Source organism: Perognathus longimembris, chromosome 7 (assembly GCF_023159225.1).
Source record: "Perognathus longimembris pacificus isolate PPM17 chromosome 7, ASM2315922v1, whole genome shotgun sequence".
Classification (NCBI taxonomy): Eukaryota; Metazoa; Chordata; class Mammalia; order Rodentia; family Heteromyidae; genus Perognathus; species Perognathus longimembris.
Window position 1 is genome coordinate 63496628 of NC_063167.1, and position 27953 is coordinate 63524580.

Consider the following 27953-nt stretch of genomic DNA (forward strand, 5'->3'; position numbering starts at 1 on the left):
GAGCCACAGGCACCCAGTTTACACTTACTTTTACATTTTATTTATTTTTACATTTATTTTTAAGTAAACATATTTTTTCACTAGGGCAATCAACTTCAGATATTAAAAAGAGACTTGTGTGATAAAATAAAATTATGCAATAAAATAAAATTATATAACAAAAGCAATGACTAATGAAAGAAAAAAATAAGCATGGCTAGATATGGAAGCAATATAGATTCTCTCTTCTGTTCTCAGTGGGCAGAGCCCTTCTGGCTCTGCAGCCAGTAGTGACTTCTAGGGTTGCAATCCTAGGTTGTTTTGTAGCAGGCATGTGGTTCCTGCTTGCCAGGCCAAGATTCTGTCAAGGGGCCCTGGGTCCAAGTGGATATACCCTTTTTGTGGTGCTTGCCTATGATATGAGCACTCAGGCGGCTAGGGCAGGAGGATTGTTAAGTTTGAGGCTACATTGAGCTACAAAGCAAAACCATGCTCCCCAGATTAATTCACTACAAGTGCCAACAATGACAATTCCCCAAAATAAGTTTAAATATAATTTCTGGGGCAAGTGAAAGTATAGGAGAAAGCTTTCTCTCAGTCTTTCAAACTGGAAAATTAAACACATAAATATTCATCAATAAAGAAAATTTAAAATTATACCTAACCTATTTTATAAAATTATATTCAATGCTTTAAAAGGAGATAATTCTATAGGCATACTACCATAGACTCGTTTGCTAAACTCATCTATGCACGTGCTAGCCTCAAGACTGTTGCCTTGTTCCCACACTTCTTCTACTTGCTTCCTAATACTGTTCTTCAAATCACCTCACTTTAAAAGAAAGAAAAAAAAAGACCCATATCCTGGTTTCAATCTTCAGTATCACAAACAAAGAAAAAAACTTGATATGATTCTAACAGTAATACCTGTGAAAATACAAATTTGATACGTTAGATACATTTTTCTGATATTCCTTTAGTTGAATAACTATTTTTTATTTTTCTCTCAAGAACAAAGAAACCCACTCCCATTAAGTGATGGGTATGAATCTGTCTGGATAAGATCTGGTCTAGACACCTTTAGCATGGTCCTTTCTGACTTGAGATTAGCCATAGCCTCCTACAGAATGTCTTCATGGTGTTGGAATGACCCCAGCAATAGACTTGTAGCTGGACCAACCAATGTAGAATATGTCAGAAGTGAACTAGTTATACTTCACTTTAATTATAATGCAAAAATACTTTTAGGAATATATATAGACAGGAATGATGCTAAGGGCACCAATGCAACCACCCACTGCCCTCTTTACAAAGAAAACAGGCAGCCAGGAAGACAGACAAAAATTAAATGAAGAACACACATTCGTCTCCTAGAATGAACAGAAGAAGGCTATTATAACTATTTGCCTATTTTTACTAGATGCCATGTGCTCAGTGCCTAAGGGAACTTCTCATAGTCCTTTGCCAAAGACGAAGTTTCTACCTTCTAATCCTATAACTGACAACTTCCTGGATGCATTGAAGCAGTAGTAACCCCTCCTCAAAAGAAACAAGACAAATCTCCAAACAATGAAGAGGATAAAAGTTCTCCGGGTATAACCAACATTTTCATGATGGGCAAGCCTCTTTTTTCAACATTGTGGTACGTTATAATTGGGGATTAAAAAGATAGTCATTCACGAGTCCACTCAGTCCACCAGTCAAAATCAATTTCTTGAGCATGAGGTAAACAGGATGTTAGGAGCATGTCTGGTTTACAGGAAGCCACTTTGCTGGCATTGAGTAAAGAGGTAGGCAGCCATAACAGGACAGGATTACATAGGTGCATTTGTCAATACCCTTCCTACTCCAAGATACAGATTAAATGAGGCTTCCAACACAACAGCTTCATCCTAAACATCTTAAACAACAAATCACTTCTATGAGCATGCAGTTAATTACTCACAGCCTGAGTGCACACAATAAAGGAATGGGAATATAGCCAAGAAATCACATTTGTATCAAACCTCTACTCCAAATTCTTAAAAAACAGTTTCTGTTTTTCTACTTTTTGTCCTCCTCTGTGTTCTCTGATGCACCCTGGTGATTACTTTCGGATGAAATATCCTTGATTTATCATGGCAATTCCTAAAATGATCCCTTTGCTCCTTTGAAAAACAAAACTTACATTATTTGCATTCTAAAGTGGTCTGACTTTGTTAAAGACTGATTAAATTCCTGAGGCCTAGAATAAGAATGCTGGACATTCACAAGCTGTGAGGTCATGGCTAGTTTTACACTGTGTATGCCTCACTTTCTCTATTACAAAGTAAAGATAATACACATGTGTAACTTGTGGAGAGTCTTGGTGAGGACTGAGAGAATCTTTGTCCTGGAATGCACTGAATAAATATCAACTATTAATATTAGTTACTTAGAAGTAACTAGCTATGTGCCAGGTGTTTGTATATGCTTCATTCCATTCTATACTGGATAGGATATTTCTAGTTTGTTCTAATATCTTGGCTTTATTAGACTTTAAATTTATCATTCTCTAAATTTAGGTTTCAAATTTACCTGGGCATTAATCTTATATTCCCTTCCATTACTTATACAATTAATATCTAGATGACAATAGAGATAATAAAATTACTCTATAAAAATGAGAAGCAACAATAACATTACTATCTGTTCATTTTATGATTTTATTCCTCTTGACATCCCACTGTATTAAAAAGTATAAAGTATGTCTATGTTTAAGAAATTAGCCAAAATTTGCAAGTATAAAAATATGTTCTAGAAGAGGCTGGTGATGGGCTCAAGTATAGACTATTGGCTAGCAAATACAAGGCCCTAAGTAAAAACCTCAGTACCAAATATTACACATATATATTACATATATATGTTATATGTAACATATATAATTACATATAAGAGGAAAACATTCAGTGCATTTTATAATGCTTCTTGATCACCGTTATAATAAAATACAATAAAACTGTTGCACACGTTGAAGTTGCATATTTTTTATACATATAACACTGACCTTTAGACTGTCAACCTCCCACAATCAGCCAACTATGATAACTTGTAGGAGTATATAAACCAGGAGAGAGGAAGACAGGTCAGAGAAAACCCTTTGATCAACTGAGCACAAACAATGGGGTTATGCAAAAGTTTTGTTTTCTTCCTACTCCTATACCTATTGCAGGGATCAAATGCTTCCTTTGTCAGGCTGAATGACAATGGTTATGAAGATATTATTATTGCTATAGATCCTAGTGTGCCAGAAGATGAGAAAATAATCCAAGAAATACAGGTAAGGGAAAAAATGTGTTTTTTTTCATGCTGAGCTATGGAAACGTGAATAATTGGAATGGAAACTGAATACAACAGGTGACAGTAAGAAAAATGCTAGCATGGGCAGAGAGAAATGAAGGTTCTAGATAAGGATCTACTCTATTTTACCACCAGACCAAAAACAAGGCACGTGGCCTTTCTGGTCCTCAGTTTCTTCATCTGTAAATGAGTACTGGATTTCATCTATACTTAAAATAATTACTTACTGGGAATTAGTGACATACTAGAGAATAGGAAGAAAAATCAGAGGGAGAAATCAAAGGGAGAAAAATCCTCTAGTGGAATGGAATATACATACTTTTCAGAAACAGAACTTTTAAAACTGAATAAGAGGGCTGGGGATATGGCCTAGTGGCAAGAGAGCTTGCCTCGTATACATGAGGCCCTGGGTTCGATTCCCCAGCACCACATATACAGAAAACGGCCAGAAGTGGCGCTGTGGCTCAAGTGGCAGAGTGCTAGCCTTGAGCAAAAGGAAGCCAGGGACAGTGCTCAGGCCCTGAGTCCAAGGCCCAGGACTGGCCAAAAAAATAAATAAATAAAATAAAATTGAATAAGAGAGCAGACCAGATGGTGATAGTATGTATTCAGTTAGGAAACAGGGTACACACTGCAGAGTGTGGCTGGAATGGAGACATGAGTTTCTGTTTCATGTGAAATAGAAAAAAGAAAAAAAACACCTGACTGATAACATAACACCTGGATGGCAAAAGAGCTCAGAAACCCTGAGAAATGGAAACACAGCATGGAGGTGAGAGCAGCTTGATGTGACCAAGAAAACATAATGAGTGAGAAAGGGTGGGATGAATTGAAGTTGGAACAGGAAGCTGGGCCCAGATCTCTGGAAAGACCTTGGTTTTGCTCAAGAATCTCTGGAAGGCATCTGAGCAAGGAGGCCTGTGTTCCCATGCATAAACTGAGGTTACACCGGTTGCAATGAGCAGGAAATGAATGGTAGAAGGTGTGTACTTGCAATACATACTGTACAAATGCATCACAGAATCGCAGAAAGACCCAGATAAAGATGGGACCTATGAACAGGATGGTAATGAGGACAGGGATGCTGTGGTAGAGATCACTAGATTGTGTGATTTTGAACATATTTTAAGGGTATCATAGATAATATTTTCTGATAAGTTAGATGTGGGAAGTGTGGGAAGGCAGTAAGGAGATGGTAAGAACCAAGGAAGCACTGAAAACTTTAACCTAAATACTTTTAAGAGTAGATTATTTCAGTTGAGTTGGACAAACTAAGTAGAAAAGCTTGGCAGTTGGGAGAGTAGGAGTTAAATTTGGAAACTTTTGAAATTGAGATGTTTTTTAGACATTGAATGGAGAAGACAGGAATCTAAATTCAGGCTAAAAATTTATGTATAGAAAATGAGAGGTATCAGTGTAAAGATGATATGAGTTCACTAGGAGAATGCAAACAAAAAGAGAAAGACTCCAGGTCTATACCCATGACTGATTTTCTAAGTTTTCTTCCAACTATAATATTCTACACAGTGAAATTATTGATATTATGCCAAAATTGTTTTTTGTCAGTGTTTCTGATATCCAAAATCTATGAATTCCTTATTTTCGATTTCTCCACTCCTGAATCCTGATGTGCTTAAGTCATTTTATGGCTAAGATTTGTTACCCATTTCTATAAACTCTGCTGCATCACAGTAGAGAATAATTACTTTTTCAAACATTGATATCTTCATCTTCTTTGACCCCACTATAATACCAGAGTTCCAAGAACACAGGAATTGAGCCACTATCCTTTGACTTTCTCATTCAATGCTGGCACCATACAACTTGAGCCACAGCTCTATTTCTGGCTTTCTGGTAGTGAATTGGAGACAAGAGCCTCATAGACTTTCCTTCAAACCATGTTTCTGAGATCTCAGCTTCCTGAGTGTAGTCTTTTTTTTTTTTTTTTTAAATAAGTAAGGCTTCTCTGTGATGTTTCCTGGTATAAAACAAACATACAGTAGAACTACTCAAGAATGCAGGGCTCCCTTCCTAGTTGTCTTTAGAACATTCCAGTGTGCTGACTCACAACTGCTATACAAATCAACTGATTGTGTTCAGAGCCATGGGATTATTCAGAAGGCCAGAGTTTAGGAAGTAAACCCCTAGAGGACTGGCCAGGAGTTAGACAAAGTGCTTTGAAAATGCTAAAATAGATTAGAGGTTACTTCCCACTGAACCTAAGACAAATAAAAAAAATTATGTCTTTCTCCTAAAAGATACTTCCCTCTTTCTCAAAAGCGATATGTAAAGATGACAGGTTGTATCCCTGTGCAGTTACTGATTGAGAAAGAATCTCACAGGCTATTCTACCTACACTGGCCTTGAACAATAATTCTCCCATTCTCAGACTCCTATATAGCAAGAATTACAAGCATGAGCTACAAACACCCAGCTTTATTGAAATTTGGTTGGTATGTCTCTCAGATCTGGTAAGCTAATTAGCATTTATCATACATGCATTGGCAGTTTCTCTAAAAGTCCAGAAATGTCCTCCAGGACTTTCAAAAATATATTTTTTATTTAACTTTACAATTATTTCACCTGAGTTGAATTATTATGTAAGGAGTAAACAGGAGTAAGGTATATTTTTTCCATAAAAATACATTGTTTTTTCATGATTTGTTAAAAAAATTCCACCTCATTTTCTATTTGTTTTTATTTTCTGAAAAGTGAATGCAGATTCTGGTTATAGTATTATCCATCCTCATATCATTGTAATGGAGACTTGAGAAATACATTCCACATGTTACTGAGCTTTTGCCCTCAAGGCTAGTGCTCTCCACTTTGTCTTTTTGATGGTTAATTGGAATTAAGAATCTCATAGGATTTTCTGCACAGGCTGGCCTTGAACTATAATCCTCAGCCATCAGCCTCTTGAGTAGCTAGGATTATAGACCTGAGCCACTGTCACCCAACTCTAAAACTAATTTCTACTAAATCATCAGTCTAAATCATCAGACTAAATCTGCTTTTGACTCATATTTCTTCTAACCAGTAAGGAGAGCAAATAGTTTTAGAACTGCTTACACAGAAGACCTTTGTAATTCATTCTGTGTTTCTGCCATCTATAAAGATAGAGAGTATAATATTTTCCATTAATGAGATAAGGAAACTAAGCTTCAAAGCACTACATAGGAAGTACAAATGCTAGTATTACTTCTAAGTAAATAACTTCATATATTAATATATTAGTCAATTAATAAATGTCTTAATTTCTCTAATCACCAAGTATAAGCAGTTAGTTGCCTTTTGAGGTTAGAGGCCCAAACATTAAAAAGCCTTTTAATGTGCAGTATGAAGAAAGATTTGGGATTGAAAGATAACTGAATTCACTAGAATTAACAAGCAGAGACCTTTGCTTTAGTATTAACAATTAAAATTGGGAAATTTCTGTATATGAGCCCCTGATCTAAGAGTGTACTCTCCCTTGGTCATATCCTATATTATTTTTCCATTTGATAACAGGAAATGGTGACAACAGCATCTACTTATCTGTTTGAAGCCACAGAGAAAAGATTTTTTTTCAAAAATGTGTCTATATTAATTCCTGAGAATTGGAAGGCAAGTCCTCAGTACAGAAAGCCAAAGCATGAAAGCTACACACATGTAAGTGACAAAATCTTCTCCAACAAATAAGATTATACTCTGATGTTCTCCAGTTTTTGCCATAAATTGACTGTGTTCACTGTGTCACAGTCTTTCTAACAGAATATTAGTATGTTTTAAATCTTCTCAGGCTGATGTTATAGTTGCACCGCCCACCATCCCAGGCAGAGATGACCCATACACCAGACAGTTCAAAGGATGTGGAGAGAAAGCAGAATACATTCACTTCACCCCTGACTTTGTATTGGGAAAAAAACAAAATGAGTATGGACCATCAGGTAAGAAATTTAGTTAAAACATCTAATTTTACAACAAGCAAATTTTCAGTTTCCAGGATAATTGTTCATGAATTGGAGCAGGAGTAGCTAGGTTCCAGTTTCACCTACTGTACATATTATCTTTGTAACCTTAAACAAGTGACCTGCCACATAGGTACTTATACACAGCAAAATGTTACAGTCTTGTGGTTTGTGAAGTTTTTGTAGCATTTTTGTCACCTAGTTAACGCAATATCTACAATGTCTTCAGAAATTTGAACACAAAGCAGAAATAATAAGTGTTTTTTGTAAGATATACTTTTAGATTTAAATTTTTTGGTTTTCCCCAGCTGAATATTAATCAATCACATGGTAGCAGCAGGAAAATCAGATATCTTGCAAGCTGGAAGGTGCCAGGACACCAGTTGCTGGTCAAAAGCAATATTAGTCACTCACATTGTTATCCCATCTATTAGGCTGTACCAGATAAGACTGGGAACAAGTGATCATTTAGAGCTATTAAAAATGGCAATTTTATCTAGTATAATCTAAATGTTAAGATTATTTGTCCAATGAACATCAGCACATTATTTTTAAAGTATTAAATCACTGTTAAAGAATGGTCCAAGGGCTGGGAATGTGGCTTAGTGAGAGTGCTTGCCTAGCATGTATGAAGCACGGGGTTCAATTCCTCAGTACCACATAAACTGAAAAGGCCTGAAGTGATGCAGCTCAAATGGTAGAGTGCTAGCCTTGAGCAAAAGAAGCTCAGAGACAGTGCCCAGGCCTTAAGTACAAGGCTCCAGATTGGTGAAAAAAAAAAAAGAAAAAAGAAAAATGTCCAATTAATATCACCATTAAGTGAAAACTCTCATGAGTCTCCATGGTCCACAATGCCCTTACCTCCTCTTTCTCCCTCTTCTATTGCCTGTTCGTGGAGTGTTTGAGTGTCTCTGAACACCCAGCCAGCTCCAGTCATTATCTAGAGTAGTTCCCCACTTCAATCTTGAAAGTTCTATTATCCCCTCCCATTCCACTCTTACCTGTTTTTCATATGTTCTCCTAACAGTTTGTTCTCACAATCCTTCTAATCCTTTGTACCTTCTCACTTGTACTTTCTATGAGGAATGGCCAGAAAATTCCATCACTCCAACAATGAGTGCCAGTAGCTCAATTTCCCCACTGCTTTTATCCTTAGCTATCATTCAACTTCCTAAGTCTCCCACACCGTATAGTACAGCCAGTGTCTTTGGCTCCTACTATGTTTCCCAGATTGATTAAGACAATTATAAAAAACCAATTCAGATTACTAAAAACACAGTTTCCAGCCTGAGTGAAGTCCTCAGTATTGGTCAACAGTATTTTTGCTTGGCTTATCTTAGATTCCTTCTCTTTTCCTCAAGCTTTCTAAATTTCTACTGTTCTCAATTGCTAGTCACTCTACTCTCTTCCACTCACTCCAGTTGCCATGTGCTTTGACTGAGCTAACAGAAGCCATCTGTTCTTCCTGTCTGCATCCAAACTTACATCCACCTCTACCTCCTCTCCTTTCTACTTTCTCTCCTCTTTTACCTCCACCTGTTGTAGAGTTGAAGGACTTCTACGTAAGGCTTATGCCTTCCATATCAAAAGTTGTGGTTCTATTTCTGTTCATTGTACCCAGAAAAAAAAACAAACAACAACCCACAAACTGGTAATTGTAAACCTTCATAAATAAAGGAATAACCAGGTACTGACTTAGATCACAACTTGATTATAAAAGACATAAAACAGAAACATTACTGCTTCTCCCCCACCCCCAACTATTCTCTGTTTTTAGGCCATATGAGGTCATATAGGCTACTGAAACATACATTGTAGCAAAAAAATATTTCTAGTTTCTTGTCCATTTATGTTTCCTCTGAAGTTTTCTCCAGTTTCATAGCCAGCGGTACTGCTGTTTCTTCTTTCTGTGTCTCAGACTTTGGACTCACCTTTATCCTTCCATTCATCCTGACACACTTGTAAAAATAATGTTCAGTCTCACCCAATCTTTCAAAACTTCTCCAAATCAATGACTATATCTTGAATATATTTGCATTTCTTAATAGCTAGTATTATGCTTAATATATAATTAAAAATAATAATTGCTTCATGAAATCAATAATGAAATGTAGTAGAAGTGAATCACATCTTTGTGATATCCTCCAAATTCTAAGTGGTCCATAAGATTATTTCTCCATCATGTTTTCATTACTAACACCCTCAGGATAGTTTCTGGATACTTTTATTCCCTAATTGCCCACCCTTTGTATTTTAATTCAAAAGAATGAACATTGGTAGTAGAAGTTTGGAAAGCCATAAACCATTGTAATATGTAAGACCTTTAGTTCTCTAAAACCCAAATCCTAGACTACTTTGATCACCATATATACTCCATTAATGTTTCATTGATTTAATCTGTTGTTGAATAAAAAGAAAACACACTTTATATTTTCATTTAACACATAAACTCTTGTTATAAACTATAAATATTAAGAGTTATTGGAAAAAATTCTAAATATATTTTGTAACTGAATGAAGATCTTCACAAATAAACAACAACAAAAAACACACAGAATCTTTTTGAGATAGGATCTTAATGTATGACCCACACTAGACTGAAACTTGAAATTCTCCTCCTTTGTCAGCCTCCCAGGAACTGGGAGTGTGTGCCATTAGAATTTTGAGTCACCGTGGAGCCTATGTTTCTTTGGGTCTGACTTCTTCATTTGTAATATTTAGTATATGTCTAGGATAGTCCTAGCAGAGGATCACAATAGCTCAACTGCTAAGTACAATGACCATATAAAATGATGCTAATTGAAATAAACTCCAAGATATGGAAACAAGAGGGATTTTTTAATGCACAGTGTGAAGTTATTTCTTTTTTTTCCCCTTAGTTTATCCCCTGTTGTCACTGTTTTTTATTTTGGTTCCCTGTGTCTTGTACATATGTTTATCTGATTTGGGGAAAGGAAGGGGAATAACACAATGGTGAGACAAAGGACAAAGGGGGAACCAATGCAACAGTGATACTCACAGACGCTATGTTGGAAATTATGACTTATAGGGAGGGGAGTACAGAGGAGGAAAAGGGGGAGAAAACAAGGGAAGGAGTAACAGTGTTCAACAAGAAATGTACTCATTACCTTACTTATGTAACTGTAACCCCTCTGTACATCAGCTTTACAAAAAATAAATATTGTTAAAAAATAAAGTAAAAATTTAAGACAAAATATTTGTCACTTGAATTATGAACATGTATTTGGAAATGTTTCTCCACAGGTAAACTGTTTGTTCATGAGTGGGCCCACCTCCGCTGGGGAGTCTTTGATGAGTACAATGATGACCAGCGTTTCTATATTGCTAGGTCAAAGAAAATTGAGGCAACAAGGTATGCATGACCCTCTAAATTACTTTAGATGATGCTGGGCTTTTACTTGGCATTTTCCTTGCTTTGAGGTCTTTCAAACAATCATTGTTCATTTTTGTCCAAATAAGCTGATTGTGTATTTAAGATACATGTAATTCCAATGGCATGTAACATCAAGGTATTTTATGCCTCCTTGTCATGGGAGTCATAATTAATTCATACTGAAGTTGTACATCGTATAAATGGGCTAACTATAGGTGGAGGACCATCAAAGTTCTTTGCATTCGGTAAGAAGGAACAAAAATGACTGAGCATTGTTAAATGAGAGCTCAAGAGGAAATCAAGCAGCTCTAAGGAGTACACTAGGAACAAACATCCTCTTGACTTTGGTGTCATGAGAGCAGAATGGTTGGGGGAGATTTATTTAAAATGGGGACCATAAGCCTCATTAGTGTTACATGTCTTGCTAGGGTTGGGACTTGTTGCAGATAGAATGGGACCTGACTTCAGTGGAGGCCCTTTCTCTGCCTTCCTATTCATCCTAAATGTCCAATTTGTGCCTCACAACATTCATCACAGTTGTTCATATAGATACCCCCATTATGTTCACAAAGACTAGGAGCATGGACATTTTTAGATGGCTCCTAAATGACTGAATAAAATATAGCCATTTTTTTTCCTGAACTGAGGCTGAAAAAGATGAGACATGTTGACATTTCAGCATATTGTCTATAATCACTGCCACTTCTGTCAAATTCCATATAATAAAGCATATATCTCAAATGCTTCCATCATTCTTTATTCTACTGTCCTTCTGGATACACCTCATTCTTTGCTTTCAGTTACATTTCCCTTTGGACAAAAGTAACCCTTAAAAAATCATAAAGCCTGTAACTAAGATTTTCCCCAGGCTTTGGGGAATATCTTCTTTGAATGAAATCTATTGAGAACTTTGAGCTACTTAGAATAAATGTTTTCATATGTTTCCTCATTCCCTCACAGTGCAGTTGCTAACCCCAAGGTCAACAGGAGAGATGTCTAAGCAAGAAACTAGAATCATTAATCTTAGCAGAGAACTCAGTCATTATGTATATATCTGGAGGTCCCACCCCAATTCTTTCATGATTATATCTTTGATTGGAATTCTCAACCTACTGTCAGCATAAGGAAGTAATTGACACATAGTTAAAAAAAAAAACAAACCAACTCTTGATAGATGATTATGAATTGAAGCACTTAATGACGTTTTAAAATGTTAATGACTACGTGGTCTCAAAGACTGTCACATTCTTTCAGATGTTCCACAGGTATCTCTGGGGAAAATAGAGTTAACTTCTGTCAAGAAGGCAGCTGTGTACTTAGAAGATGCAGAATTGATTCTACCACAAAATTGTATGAAAAAGACTGTCAATTCTTCCCTGATAAAGATCAAACAGAAAAAACATCCATTATGTTTATGCAAAGTATCGACTCTGTAAGTACGCCAATTGGTGCTTCCTGATTTTAAAATCAAAAGATATAATGGTAGCTCATCTCTGTGCAACACTTACATTAAAATCAAAAGATGTATCTAATTTTATCAATTTTAAAACTATGATGATGATGATGATGATGATGATGATAGGGAATGAACTCAGGGCCTTTCATATGCTAAGTAAGCACTCAGTTCATTCAAATACATTCCACCACTGTCATATTTGATCTCAAAATCTGTCCAGATGACATGAGGATTTAATACATTAATATAGAGGTCTGTGAACATTGGCAGATACATGGTAAGCACGCAATTAATGTTACTAGTTATTATTATTATTACAATAAATTTACTATAACACTGATGTCCAATAGTTATATTTCATTCACAAAACGGATATTTATAGTGCATATTTTAATTTTTAGGTTTATTGTTAGGATTTCTTAACGTGTGGTATGATAATTATTTTGTCAATTTATGAACTTTGTAGGTGGCTGAATTTTGTGATGAAAAAAACCATAACCATGATGCTCCAAGTCTACAAAACATGAAATGTGATCACAGAAGTACATGGGAAGTAATCAGCAACTCTGAGGATTTTAAAATGGCCACCTCCATGGAGGAATCACCCCCTCCACCTGTCTTTTCACTGCTGAGGTCCAGTGAAAGAATTGTGTGTTTAGTTCTTGATATATCTGGAAGCATGCTTGTAAGTGTATAATGTGGGAATGGGAATAACTGAATGCTCAGAAAATGTGAAAATCCATATGTACCCAGATTGTTCTAACTTGCATGGTAACATAAGGTACCATCGCTTCCTGTAATCAACAACTCCAAGATATTACAACAAAATATTATAGTAAAAGAAAAGAATCAGTAGAATTTTTGAGATCCTTTAGACACACTTCAGTTGAAAGATCAGTACTAGAGATTAAAACACAAAATTGCTTTTACAGACCTTTTACAAAAATGCTTGAGAGACTTGAGGCTAGAGTAGATTACTTAGTGTTAAACCATTCTAGTTCAAGCAGCACAATTCTTAACATGGTTTTATTTGTACAAGTGACCTCTTCATGCACAAAGAACCTCCAAAAAAGAACACCACTATAAAGAATATTATGTGAAATGTAGCCATTTGTTTTGTATTATTATTCAAAGAATGGCAAGCATTGGGCTAGGGTCTGAAAACAGAGATCTATGTCCTTGAGAAATTCAGGCCTAGTGCATGCTTATAATCCCAGAAATCTGAGGCAGGAGAATTGACCAGAACTCAGGAAGTGGGGATGGGCTGAACTCAGGAGATGGGCTTTGGCTTTTAGGATGCTGTAGACTCTTCCCCTTACTCCCAACACTGCTCTCTGCTTGGTTTTATTATAGTATATTTCATTGAGACTACATATCTCTACCAACTAGATTTAGAGTTCTTCTAGAAACTGGAAACTTATCTGATGCATCTTTGTATTTCTATGGCCTAGATTTCATCATAGGGGTGATTAATAACTAATTGCTAAAATGAATGAACTACAAATAAGCAAATGCAATGTGGTAAAGAATTAGAAGGATGGCACATTAGAGTCAGGACCGAGCATGCTGAAGACCAGGAATAAAATCTTCAGCAAATAGGAGGAAGGTGGTTATAGAAAAAGGCAAATGATCATGCAGATTAATGAAATGAACTGTACAACAACAGAATTTACAGAGGACAGCAAAGTGCTAAACATCAGCACGTTCAAGGAAGAATTATATAAAGAGAAAAGATCTTCCTAATTAAGAGTAAAGTAGCCTTCCTTATAGACAGTGATAATAGATACAAAGACAAAGCAATGTGGTAGAGAACTCTCAAACATGAGAATGCTAGAGGTTTTCAGAAAGGTGAGCATTACCTTTTTGAGAGGTACACTAGTCCCCCAAAAGTCAGGCAATTTCACTTCTGATTGGAATCCTAGATATCCTGGGTAGACTTGAAGGGGTCTCTAAAATGTGAATTGTCACCCCCAATTCTGACTGAATCTCTTCATTAATTTTTACCACTTATTTAAAAGTGTTGAATCTGATCTAAGTAAAAAGTTTGAGATATAGACTGGTATTGATCTATCAATATCCATATCTAATCTATTACTATATCTCAATATGCCACACACTACATCAACCATATTTTATTTGAAATCAGCTATCTTCTCCGTAATTTTTACACATGCATTTTGTATAATCTGTTATAATCTTACCATTGATAAATATTTTTTTTCTTATCCTTTGCATTCAGAACAGTAATCGCCTCAGTCGAATGAATCAAGCAGCAAAATACTTTCTGCTGCAAATTGTTGAAAATGGATCCTGGGTAGGGATGGTTCACTTTAATTATGCTGCCACTGTTTTCAGTGAGCTAATCCAAATAAAGAGTAACACTGAAAGAAACAAGCTTGTGGAAAGTTTACCCAAACAAGCTGGTGGAGGTACTTCCATCTGCTCTGGAATTGAGTCTGCATTTAAGGTAAAATCAGAATGCAAATGTAGTTTCTATGTTTTTGGTTTTAGAACATTATTTTTGGTTTTAGAACATTGTAATGTGAAGTGTGCTGCACATATTTGCTGCCTAATTTTAACATAATTAATCCTAAAACACAAGACAAAACACAAGGAAAAATTTGCATGCTTCTTCATGAATTAGTGAATCAATGAGTAAACCATGAGGATATAAATGATTATAAAAATACCACTAGATTATAAGCCCCATAAAGTGAGAGGCTTTTCTATCTTGTTATTGTAGTTTGTAAAGTTAATGTGGTTAGAAAAGCCATCAACTTTTGGAGCAAGGAAGTAGGTTATACATTATGATTCCATTTTGAGCCAATTCTCCTTTTAGTATGTGTGACATTCAGATAAAGCAAAACATGTGTATTTATGTATTTTATTATTTATTTCACTTTTATTTATTATTAGTTAGTTTTTAGGTGTCAGACCTGGGGCTTGAATTCAGGGCCTGGGCACTGTCCCTGAGCTTTTCTGCTTAAGGCTAGCACTCTACCATTTGAGCCACAGCTTCACTTCTGGCTTTTGGTAGTTAATTGAATATAAGCATTTTACTGACTTTCCTGCCTAAAATGGCTTTGAGTTACTATCTCAGCCTCCTGAGTAGCTAAGATTACAGTCATGAGCCACCAATGCCCAGCTATATTTATTTATTTTTATTTACATGTGTTTATTATTATTTCTATGTATTTATTAAAGTCTGTGCAACAGAGGCTGTTATCTCTAGGGTTTATTATTGGCATAGAGCATGAAGTTTGACATTAGAGTAGTAGCTCTGCTACTTTCTAGTTTTGCCAGTAAACGTTCTAGCTCTTGTGTATACTTTTCAATCTCAATTCTTTAAACTTCATCTATAAAATGTAAAAGAATTGGAATACCTACCTTATAGGATTGTTATATCGAGTAAGTGAAGTCATGTAGCTGCATACTTAGAACCCCTATATTATGCAATCATTTTATGCAAATGTTCATCTTAAGCAAGTAATATCAGTTGTCCTATTTTTCTGCTTAGAAATGCAATCTGTCCACTCTCAGTCTACAAAATTGAGTCTTGAGTTTCTAAGTCTGATATTATTCAAAAGTTTCTTAAGCCTTGGTATTACTCTCATTTATTTTTCCAGACCTATTCTCTCAGTTTTCCCTTCTTGATGCACTATGCATGAAGTAATTCACTGCACATTGTTCTCAAGCTTGACTGTATGCAAGCTTCACCATTGCATATGCTCATGGAGTTTCTCTGCCTAAAATTATTTCCCATCTTTAAAAAAGTAATTGTTATAGTATATGTAATGTACAGAGAGGTTACAGTTATCATCAGATAAAGAATATATTTTTTTCTGCCAAAATCACCCCTTCCCTCACTCTCCACCAGTTTTTCCCTCTCATTCCCAACATCAAGTTGTAAAGTTAATTTTCAACATAGTATCCTGCAACATTTGTTCACACTTTATGCTCCATTACTGTGCCTCCCCTTGCACGCCCAAAGACATAGAAAGGGACAGGCAGAGAAAAACAAAAAGAAAAGAAAAACATCTAAAAGAAAAAAAAATCTTTTGTTTCCATTTCCTGGAGTCATTTCAGTAAATACTCTTTTGTATGATCAGACACACATGGGCATTGTGCTTTCTGTTCCTTTCCTAATAGTAACTTCCTTTTATTTCCTACCTTTACATACTAAAAATCTACCTAAATCTACATACTGAGTGAACTGATAAATATAGTAATTGTAGATCAACAACCATTGTAGACCATCATCCTGTTGAGTAATATAATGAGTAAATGAGAGTCACTTTCACTAGAAACTCACTGAGGCTAAGATTTGAAGGAGGAGAAAGAATCAACTATTTTGTAGAAAGAACACAAAATTTTCTTGAGACAGGGATGGAAAGAAACTAGTTATTCTAAGAAATAATAAAAGTCAGTGGCACTAGGGACTGGCAAAAAGTATATGAGAGTAATTTTGTTTTAAGCAAAACAGGAAGCTACTAGAGGGCTTGAGGTTCAGAGTCGAAGTGTCAATTTATATTTTAGTATCGTGTCTCTGGTTCTCCTATAAAATAAATTGAGCAAGAGTTATAATAGATAGTATGAGAGCTTAAACATGGATTAAACTGTAAAATATAAATCATAATGTATAATGTGTGATGAGCAAATTGTAGCCCTATACTATTTTATTATTTCTTTTCAACTTTAGAATATTCTTATGTATTATATATTGTGTGATGCTCATTTCTATATCTCAGTCTCTGATACAATTAAATACTCAATTCTTTCTATGAATGTTATTCCTACTGAATCAGTAGCTCGGTAACTGATCAACTGTCAATGAACAATGAATAAACTAAGTCACAAAAGGGATATGAAGGAAAGAGAATTCTAGCTCTTTATTTTATATAGGAGTGGCATAATGGGGATGTTGTGTGACATATATAATTAAGACCCTTTCGTTTTAGTTTGGTTTCAATGCATGTCACTTCCTACTTTTTCATTTATGTAATACATACAGTAGTTGTTTTGCCTCAAAACATGTAATAAGAGTAATATAGATGGTGTGTACCCCACATACCAGTTTTTATTAAGAATTCTATATTCCAAATACTCCACTGTTTATCTACACCTAGGTACCCACTCTGCCCAAAAGAGCCACTGATAGTTCAGTATTCTTTCAGCCTGGAATCACTACCAATTAAAACTACCAGAGAAGATTAAATATAATTGTTATCCTGGGCTATGCTCTCTCTATCTTCTTATGTAGAATCCTAAATTAGAAACTCTGAGTTCCTGATGTTGAACTTTATAGGACAATAACTCAAAATATGAACAATACTTAGGAAATACTATACAGGGAGTCTCTGAGCACAATTAATATACTTAGTTTTGTGCTATTCTAGTAAAAAAATGTTAGATGAAAGTCATTTAGTTCAGGTGAGATTTTTTTTTCTAAAGTCCTGCTCCTCCCTACTTTCATAAATATTCTCTGCAATTTAGAGGTAGAAAAAAATGTTTAAGTTCTCTGGAGATTGTTGATTTTAAATTCAATGATTTTTTAAGGACTCTATATATTCTATTCTGCACCCTTTTTATTTCCTTTCTATATTTTTTTGTTTCCTATCAGTATGTTAGATCTTACATGATAATTGTGCTTGAATGTTTGCAGGTGATTGAGAAGCAAAATCCCCAAATAGATGGGTCTGAAATAGTACTGCTGACTGACGGAGAGGACAACAGTGCAAAGGACTGCATTGATACTGTGACACAAAGTGGAGCCATCATTCATTTTATTGCATTAGGAGAAGCTGCTGATCAAGCAGTAATACAGATGAGTAATATAACAGGTAAAACATTATATATCCATAGATCCCAGACCTTTAGTAGTGATGTAAAAATGTAGAGGTTGATAGTTCCACAACACCTCTACAAGTGTGCCAGGAGTTCAAAACCAGAATTAACTCAGATTCCATCTCTATTCTGGTGATGCTCAAAGTCCCGTTATCTAGAGAGACAAAAAAAATAATAATAAGAAGTTGCTAATCAAATCATAGAATCAGATAACATTCCAGCTAATCAAGAATTTATAGATGGAGGGGAAAATCACTTTTTCCAGGGTATATAGAGGAAGAGAGAGGAAAAAAAAAAAGCATGAAAGAATAGATGACTTCTGAGCTGGACCTTGAGAAAAGTGCTGAAATATTCTGAGAAATAGGAAAGGTTAAGAAGAGGAGATCAGAGTATGAATAATAACAACAAAAATAACGTTGCAGCAGCAGCGTGGGAACAGTGGGAACAGTGTTCCCCGGGAAACCAGGGCATCAGATCTCAGCTGCGAGGTAAGAAGGTGTGAGCTCAGACAAAGGACCTCAAGCTGGAAAGAAACAACAAAGTTTCCATGAACATTATCTATAGTAGCTTTTACTTTAGATAAAGACATGATGAAAATGGAATGTATGTTTCTAGTACCTTCTTAAACATAACAGAAGATACATAATTTATAGCATAAGTATCAAATACATCATACTGGCTTTAATGGTACTACATATGTATTTGCTTTATAATACATTAGTTGTGTTGTACAAATTCTTATCATTTTAAAATGGTGGATTGGCCGGCCATTGAAGTTTATTTCTGTTCCTATTACTTGTCTCCAACTCCTTACTGTTCTCTTATATCTTCTCAGGTCCAGTTCCTTTTAGAATACCTTGATATAGCAGAACATTTATCCTTCCAATTTTCTGGTTGACTTTAACTGGAAGCTCTAAAAGTCAACTTTGCTAGAACTGTAGGTGGTGATGGTTGTAAAGTAGATAACCTTAAATAAGTGGAATTGTAACTTCTTTTTAAGTGGTTTATGGCTGTTTGAGGTATTCATTTAGTTCATAGCGGTATTAGTGTGTCTTATGCTTTATAGTTATAATTTAGAATTAGCATTTCGCTGATCTTTTTTTGGTAACACATACTAGGACTTCGATCTTGTTTCAACTGTTATGTAATTAATCATGACAATGTACTTTCCCCAGAACTAACCGATTAATTTGCGTTTTAGGAGGAAAACACCTTTTTGTTTCAGATGTAGCTGAGAACAATGGCCTCATTGATGCTTTCGGGACACTTACATCCGAAAATGCTAACCCCACACAGAAATCACTTCAGGTTAGAGTTTCCGCTCCTAAGAGTTTTATGTTTTCCTTTACCATAAGCAAAGAAAAAATTTTAAGTTTTAACTAAAATAAAAACTGCAACCTGTGTCAGGGTCTGGTGGTTCACACCTGTAATCCCAGCTGCTCAGGAGACTAAAATTCACAGGATTGAGTTTAAAGAAAAGAAAAGTCCCTGAAATTCCATCTCCAAAATAACTGGTAAAAAGCAGGGCTGGCAGCATGGCTCAAATGATATGGCTCCAGACAAGCAAATAAGACATTGACTTTAAATACCTGTACCACCAAAAACAGTTTAACCCAAAATAAAATTATTCTTTAGATATAAACAAATTAAGTGGTCAGGTAAGAGTAAAACAAATGATAAAGTATCCTTTTTATATATTTCTATCACATTTGGGCAAGGTAAAGTCTAACAATAACAAACTTTCTACCAAAAATACACTTTGTCCTTTTTTTCCAATTAATACATTTCTCCAGTTTAATGCTTCCAAGCTTTCTATACCCTTAGTGCAATGAAATAGGTTTAAACAAATGGACTCAAGCACTTACTTTAGAAATGGATTAATGTATCTTAGAAATAAACAGGGAGACAAAAAGGACAAACAATTATTACATATTTGCAAGCCAAAGGCTTCTCACGTCTTTTCAATCTATTTTATTTAATTCGTGTTTCATTTTACTTGCATCTGCTCTGAACTTAATTCCTTTTCTCCCTGGTAGTTCAAGGTATCATTTTCTGGTACTTAGACACAAACATTTTGAATAAATTTGGCTCTTTAATTTATGACCTATATACTTTCCAACCAAGATATGTGTTGTTAAAGTTTGTTTCTCTTCTTTCCATCCATACAAATCATGATTCTTTATGCAGAACATTTTTCTTCAGTTTTCCAATTCAAGTTACCTACATTGTAATTTGCCTGATCACCTAACCACACATATCATCATCTAGCTTCCAACAATAAGGAAAAACAAATGTCAAAGAATGTGGGCTTAGGGTATGTGCAGATTTGTTTAGAGATCTGGTTTATAGATTTGCCCTAAAAATATAATTAAAGTCACTTGTCAGGTTTTCAACCTGGTTGATAGAAGAGAATGGTGATAGTACAAGCTGAAACTGACAAGAAACTACAAAGAACTAAGGGCAAAGATTGTGTTTCAAACCCAATTTTATCTTTAGTACTTTTGAATGTATGGTGGGAACTCTAAATGTCCGAAGATATTTAAAAATATAAGAGCAGAAAATGGAAAACAGCTAAAAAGGAGACATTTATACACAAGAATTGCTCAAATTTTTTGAGAAAGGATTTTTAAAGGGTGTGAAATGGGTGGAAATATATTTTTGATCCCTATACTTGAAATATCTTAAATAAGGAAGCAACAAAAAGCAAGTAAAAATTTGCAAGGTTGATCTGGATTTATATACATGATAGGTAGAAAATATGGAAGAAATACTGACAAGTTAACAGCTACAGTGATATAAATAGATAAGAACATTGGGCTTGAGTTGTGACAGCTAGATTACAAAGGAAAAGCTACATCACACACTCTTCCTAGTCCATCCTATTTTCTTCAACTTTCCCAACAGAGAGTATAAAATACAAAAACATTACATTCAGATTTAACTCATGTCCATTCACAGACATGTCCACTTTACAGTGCGTTAAGACTTTTGTCATAATAATGATGTTTCAAAGAAGAATTCACCAGCTTCTAGAAACATAGGACTGAAGATGGTTTTTGTTGAGGACTGGGTTGGAGTAGAAATTAAATTCCTATGATTCGGAACACTTATGAAGCACCGAGGAGGTAGAGTGTTTGTCTCCATTACTCACTAGTCTTTATATTAGGATTTACTCTACTTCTACTCATCAAAATGGGTAAACTGAGGGTAACACACACACACACACACACACACACACACACACACACACACACACACGGCTAATCTTTCTCTGCAGTTTTATTATTCTTTAATCTTAAAGGCCAGAGTGGATGTTTGCCTAGAAAACTGGAAAAATACAATAGGATCACAGCTGCAACTTTAAAACCCATATATCTTCTCTAGGGCTTTTCTTACACTATTCTTTCTTCAGAACCTGTACTTCTAAACTCTGACTGACAACTGTTACATCTCAATAAGTATTCAAAAGATTTTAAAGTATAAGATAGCCTGTATGTATAAACTTGTTTTAGACCCAAATTTAAGAATTGTCTACAAAAGGAAAAAGAATAAACTTATTCTCTTCTGAATAATGGAAGGGATGACATAGATCAATATGCATTGTACTCATAAACTGAATTTAAACCCTTTTATACAATTCTTTTTTTTTTTTTTTTTTTTTTTGGCCAGTCCTGGGGCTTGGACTCAGGGCCTGAGCACTGTCCCTGGCTTCTTCCCGCTCAAGGCTAGCACTCTGCCACTTGAGCCACAGCGCCGCTTCTGGCCGTTTTCTGTATATGTGGTGCTGGGGAATCGAACCTAGGGCCTCATGTATCTGAGGCAGGCACTCTTGCCACTAGGCTATATCCCCAGCCCTATACAATTCTTAAAGATAATTTGTTTTTTGTTTGTTTGTTTGTTTGTTTGGGTTTTTTTGGCCAGTCCTGGGTCTTGGACTCAGGGCCTGAGCACTGTCCCTGGCTTCCTTTTGCTCAAGGCTAGCACTCTGCCACTTGAGCCACAGCGCAACTTCTGGCCGTTTTCTGTATATGTGGTGCTGGGGAATCGAACCCAGGGCTTCATGTATACGAGGCAAGCTCTCTTGCCACTAGGCCATATCCTCAGCCCCTTAAAGATAATTTGACAAAGCATAAAAAGATATTGTCTTCTGCAGCTACTAAAATTTAAATATATTTAAACAGCTTGAAAGTAAAGGATCATCACTGACCAACAATACCTGGATGAATGACACTGTAACAATTGACAGCACAGTGGGAAAAGACACATTCTTTCTAGTCACGTGGAAGGAACAGCCACCCAGTATATCTCTCTGGGATCCCAGTGGAGCACCAATCCATAATTTCATCTTAGACAGTAATTCCAAAATGGCTTATGTTACTATTCCAGGAACTGCACAGGTAAGCAAGCAGCCTGTATGATTTTCAATAAAAAACATTTTAAACCTGAAAACAAATTGTTTAATGATATAAAAGCACCAATCTCATCTTAAAAATTAAAATAAAATGCCTATGTACTTTTCATTGCCTATGTAGTTTTGTTTTGCCAGTCCTGGGGCTTGAACTCAGGGCCTGAGCACTGGCTTCTATTTGCTCAAGGCTAGTGCTCTGCCAGCTTGAGCCACAGCACCACTTCTGGCCTTTTTTATATATGTGGTGCTGAGGAATCGAATCAAGGGCTTCCTGTACATGAGGCAAGCACTCTTACCACTAGGCCAAATTCCCAGCCCCACTATGTACTTTTCATTGCCTATGTGATCCTAAAACTTATGACAGCACAAAATGGAAAAAAATGAAAGACTAGAAGATTGTCTAAGAAGGAGGAAACATGGGAAGAATTTGTGTGATTTTGTGTGCAGAAAGCTAGACAAGATCATAGGATCTGTGAGTGTGAGGTCAAAGAATAAGACCTAGAGGTAAACTTCAAAGCTTAATATTTTTCCAGCCAAGATGTCACAGTGTACAAATGACGTTCATAGCATTATTTAAGGTATCCTCCCTAAACTGCCTGTTTGCATCCTGCCTGAAACATCCAAAACCTGTTTATCTTATTTCACACTTCTGCCATTTATTGTACTGTTGCACAATGGTAACTGGATATTGCTTGACTCTGGATACTTACTATAAATTTCCATTGAATCTTTTAGGTGGGCAATTGGGCTTATAGCCTTCAATCCAATGCAAACCAAGAAATACTAACTATTACAGTAACTTCTTGGGCAGCAAATTCTTCTGTGTCTCCAATCACAGTGAATGCTAAAATGAATAAGGATGCCAACAGCTTCCCCAATCCCATGATCATTTATGCAGAAGTGCTACAAGGGTACAGTCCCATTCTTGGAGCCACTGTGACTGCAATCATTGAATCACAGAGTGGACACACAGAAGTTTTGAAACTATTGGATAATGGTGCAGGTAACTTCACAATCCACATTTACATAACTTGGTATATATTATGGGTCTGTGGCAATGTAGGGCATAAAAAATATGACAGGCATAGAAGAATTAAGGCAAGTGATGAAGGAAAGGCACAGCCAGCAGGAAATTCTATCAAGCAAAACCTGCAAAGGGGCTTAGCAGGCATTATGCACATGGTAAGCATTCTGTAAGCATTATTTGTTTCCATTGCTATTATCTGTCATCTAGATAGCCAGTGCTATCAGTTAGGAAGGTCTCATTCAGAAGGTTGAGGATAGAGTCAAAAATTCTAAGCCAGTGTTGATTGTTAGAACATCATGACTAAAATCTAACAGGGAAGATGAAAGTATATGCAGGCAGATGGGATTAAGTAGTCAAATCCAGCTCCTTGAAGGGAAAGAGAGAGAAGCAAGTGGAATCCTCAACAGCTGGAATGAAAAAAAAAAATGAGTACTGACCTGAGGATCAGAAGTATCTGAGGCTGCCACAGGAAGGGCAGCACCCAATCATCTGGGCATCAGAGTCCAGGGCTGACCGGTGAGCATCAAGGAGCAAACAGGCTATTCTCTGTTTTCTTGGTCTATAGGAATGAATGGGAACTGAAGCTCTGGTAACGAGCAAAGAAGCTGGCAATTTGATACACATCTGATTTGTTTCTGATTTATATAAGAACTTTTGTATAATGATGTAATGTTTTCAGAACTCTTTAAATATAATGATCATTTAATAATTCAGTCTCCATCTGGACCTAGCCAATTGTTCTTTTGTATACATCCATACATTCTTCTAAGTATAACAATATTTCCTACACCTATCCCATAAGTTATCTATACCACATCTATATCTATATGTTTATAGAGATAGCCTTTCTGCATTCATTTCATTTCTTAGCGTTTAACCAAATGAATATTTAGCTAATTAGAGAATAAGCTTCTTTGGAATGCCCTTACCTACGAAGGCAATAGTAATTAGGAATGGCTAAGAAAAGGCATTCTCCCATTTCAGTGTACAAAAACAAAGGATACTGAGTCCTTTCTCTAGCTAATCTGAGAAATCTGTAAATCTGAAAATCTTCAGATTTATAGAGTGTTACAAAACTGGTGGTACAAGGCCATTGATTTTATAGCCACTGATTAGACTGTTAACCCCTTGCAATGTGTTTTGTAATTTAACAGGCAATTCTAGTGCTGATGATATCGGGAAGTGTACTGGTTGTTTTTGTTGTTTTGTTTGTGTGTGTTTGCAAGTACTGGGGTTTGAGCTCAGAGGTTCATCATGCTCATTCTTCATGCTTACTTGCTTGCTCAGCCGGTACCTTACTACTTCAAGCGTGCATTTAGTCTAGTTGTTCTGCTGGTTAATTTGAGGTGGAATCTTGAGAACTTTTGTGCCCTGGCTCAATCCTCCAGATCTCAGCCTCTTGAGGAGTATAGCCACCATGAAACTCTGGGGATAGAAATTACACATATAATACAGCTTTATTTTTTCTGCAGTCTATTTATTCTAGTAGAAGATGGGATGGGTTCTTCTGTCAGAGGAGATATTTAAGTGATCATTAAAGCAAGTGCAGGATAAAGGGGGAAAGGGTTGTTGAAGATGAGGCAACATAAGTACTTGTTTTTACTATGGAGAGAATTAAATCTACGCAGACACTTCATTTGTTTTTAGTTGGGACACTTTGACTTAAACAGAGAGATTATACAAATTAATATAAGATAAAGTAGGCAGAAAGCCAACCATTGGGCAGAGAAATAGAAGAGTACAATAGTCTGTTTATAAAATGGTAAGGGATAGATAGAAATGTGAGATATTAAAATATTTATTAAGCAAGCACAAATACCAATATGTACATATTTTATATAGATATTTTTTATCAAAATAACGCAACAGACATCAATTCAACAATATATTGTCTTGGCAACATATAATGAAAATATTTCCCAGAGTTAAATGTGAAATATTAAGCCATGCTTATAGGAGCAAATGCTTATTTAGAGGAATATGAATTTGTCTCTTTTAATTTATAAAAACAATAATGTGTTGATTTCTACAAAAAGGTGCTGATTCTTTCAAGAATGATGGAGTCTATTCCAGATATTTTACTGCTTATACAGAAAACGGTAGATACAGCTTAAAAGTGAGGGCTCATGGAGGAACAAACTCTGCCAAGAGAAGCTTACAGTATCCAGCAAACAGAGCTGCGTTCATACCAGGCTGGGTAGTAAATGGTGAGTAATTCCTGATATCTAGAATCCAGTCACAGTATTTGAATAGTATTTGCAATTTCATGTGCCTAAAGCTTCAAATATTTTACAACTTAAAAAGTACTGCTCTTTCCATTTTTACAGTGTAGTTCTCGGATTACTGGCTCTAGGTAAATCTCAGCTTTGGAAAACTGCTTGGCATCTAGAAACAACTCAAAACCAGTCAGTTAGTATTATATTAGTTTGAAACACCTTAACAATATTAACGTAATATGGCCAGGTTTTGTTCAGGACAAAAGAAGGCAATCTACTATGTAATGAAGCTAAGTACACAGTGGCAGGATTTACCTGTCAGAATACATAAACTGTAAGAGTGAACATTTCTGTGGTGCTTTTTTGTTAACTCAAAAGAAAACATTATTGGACATAAATGTAATGATAATAAGCATTAAGAGTGCAATGTTAGCTTTCCTTTAGTGCCTTTATCTTCTGACTTTGAAGGGCTTTTCAATGGGATACAATCAGAAGTGATAATCCCAGGATTTTAGGAGGCTGAAATCTGAGGATCCAGGTTCAAAGTCAGCCTTAGAAGAAGAGTCCATAAGATTCTTATTTCCAGTGAACCAACAAAAAGTCAGAAGTAGAGGTGTGGTTCAAGTGGTAGAGGGCCAACCTTGACTGAAAAAGTGAAGTGAGAGGGAGAGGAGGAGGAGGAGGGGGAAGTAAAGGTTTCCTCAGCGCCACTTGCAGGAGGGAATAAGACTTCATCCAAGTGGTTGCAAGGGACACTGCAATCATTTTCCCAAGTATATTCTTATCTTAGAAAGAATGTTACAGATAAAGCAATACCTTTTTTTTTTAAGGGCTCATGTTCAATTACTTAATATTATTCTCATTCAGTGCAGTATTCCAAAGCAATTTGTTATTCCGTTTTATCCTATCACATTCTGGTAAACATTCTCCTACCAACCAAATGCAATGATTATGTCATAAGGCTTCGTAAAAAAATGTGACTCTATTATAGTGAAAAAGTGAATGATATAAAGTATGCATTGAGTTATAGAAATATTAGCAGTGTTTTGCCTATTTTGAACTAGTGAATTTTCAATGTAGGAGAGGTTCAAGCAAATCCACCCAGACCTGAAATCAATGAGGATGATCAGACATTTTTGGAGAATTTCAGCAGAACAGCATTAGGAGATGCATTTGTGATGTCACAAGTTCCACCTGGTCCCTTGCCTGATCTGTATCCTCCAAGTCAAATCATAGACCTTTATGCCACATTTGATGAGGATAAGATCAATCTAACATGGACAGCTCCAGGAGATGATTTTGATAATGGAACAGGTAAGAACAAAGTGTCATATGGTTTGACATAGTGAAAGGTACTCATGGAAAAGCAAGGGTTCATGGATGTGCTGGGAAAGAATACTTTTTGACAGATGAATTTTATAATTTAATACTTTTGAATAAGTCAAACATGATATAGTTTTAACCTTGTCCTAGTATATATAAAGTAGTACATTTATCAGAGTTTAAAAGCCAGAATTCAATGGGACACCGTGTGGCACACTTTGAATCCTAGCCCTTGGGAGGGTGAAGCAGAAGACTCATGAGTTCTTGGCTTGCCTGAGTTACACAGTGCTTTCTAGGCCACCTGGAATACACAGTGATATCCTGTGTTTAAAAGGAAAGCAAACTAGTAATAACAACAATAACAAATTTATTAATTTATTTTAGTAGTCAAATTTCAGCTCTTAAAGAAATTTTCAGATATCAACATGTATTTTGCATAGCTAACCAATTTTTTTAAAGAATAAGTTGCAGGAAATTGAATACAGTATCCTAGTTAACAAAGCACTTGCAAATGTTTTTTTTTTCTTAGTTAAAGAGTATATCATAAGAATAAGTGGAAATATGCTTGATCTGAGAGACAATTTTGACAATGCTCTTCAAGTTGACACTTCTAACCTGTTACCAAGTGAAGCCAACTCCGAGGAGACCTTTGCATTTAAGCCAGGAAATATCTCAGAGGAAAATGCCACATACATATTTATTGCCATTCAAAGTATAGACAAAAGCAACTTGACATCAAAATTATCCAACATTGCACAAGTAGCTTTGTTTGTCCCTGAGGGAGATCCTGGTCCTGACCCTGGTCCTGGTAATGCCAAGTCTGGAGTTAATATTACCACTCTGGTGGTGTCAGTGGTGGCATCAGTGGTACTTGTGTGTCTTATTGTAGGTGCCACTGCTTACCTCTTAAAAAGAAGATCTTCGAAAAGAGCTTCAACAACGTTTTAAATAAAGTGGAACAACACAATAAAGAATATTCCTAAAATGTTTTATTCATACTATGTGATATGAACTCACAAAAAATAATCTTAAGTGGTCTAG

At 35.8% G+C, this 27953-nt stretch overlaps 1 protein-coding gene across 1 annotated transcript; it reads left to right on the top strand.

Annotated features, from left to right (window-relative positions):
• The first annotated feature begins 3118 nt into the window (after nt 1-3118).
• Clca4 (chloride channel accessory 4) lies at nt 3119-27860 on the top strand. Its single transcript, XM_048349953.1, has 14 exons — nt 3119-3277; nt 6805-6945; nt 7076-7223; nt 10509-10617; nt 11893-12070; nt 12561-12779; nt 14334-14561; nt 17757-17934; nt 19140-19246; nt 22120-22335; nt 23082-23349; nt 25410-25580; nt 26670-26903; nt 27442-27860. The coding sequence occupies exons 1-14, from the start codon at nt 3119-3121 to the stop codon at nt 27858-27860; spliced, it is 2775 nt and encodes a 924-aa protein (XP_048205910.1).
• The last annotated feature ends 93 nt before the right edge of the window (nt 27861-27953 follow it).

Bases quoted from the DNA above. Each gene is read 5' to 3' on its own strand.
- Clca4 (XM_048349953.1), top strand. From the start codon at position 3,119: ATGGGGTTATGCAAAAGTTTTGTTTTCTTCCTACTCCTATACCTATTG. The intron at 12,071-12,560 runs GTAAGTACGCCA...TGAACTTTGTAG, and splicing joins TTATGCAAAGTATCGACTCT to GTGGCTGAATTTTGTGATGA. The intron at 26,904-27,441 runs GTAAGAACAAAG...TTTTTTTCTTAG, and splicing joins TGATTTTGATAATGGAACAG to TTAAAGAGTATATCATAAGA.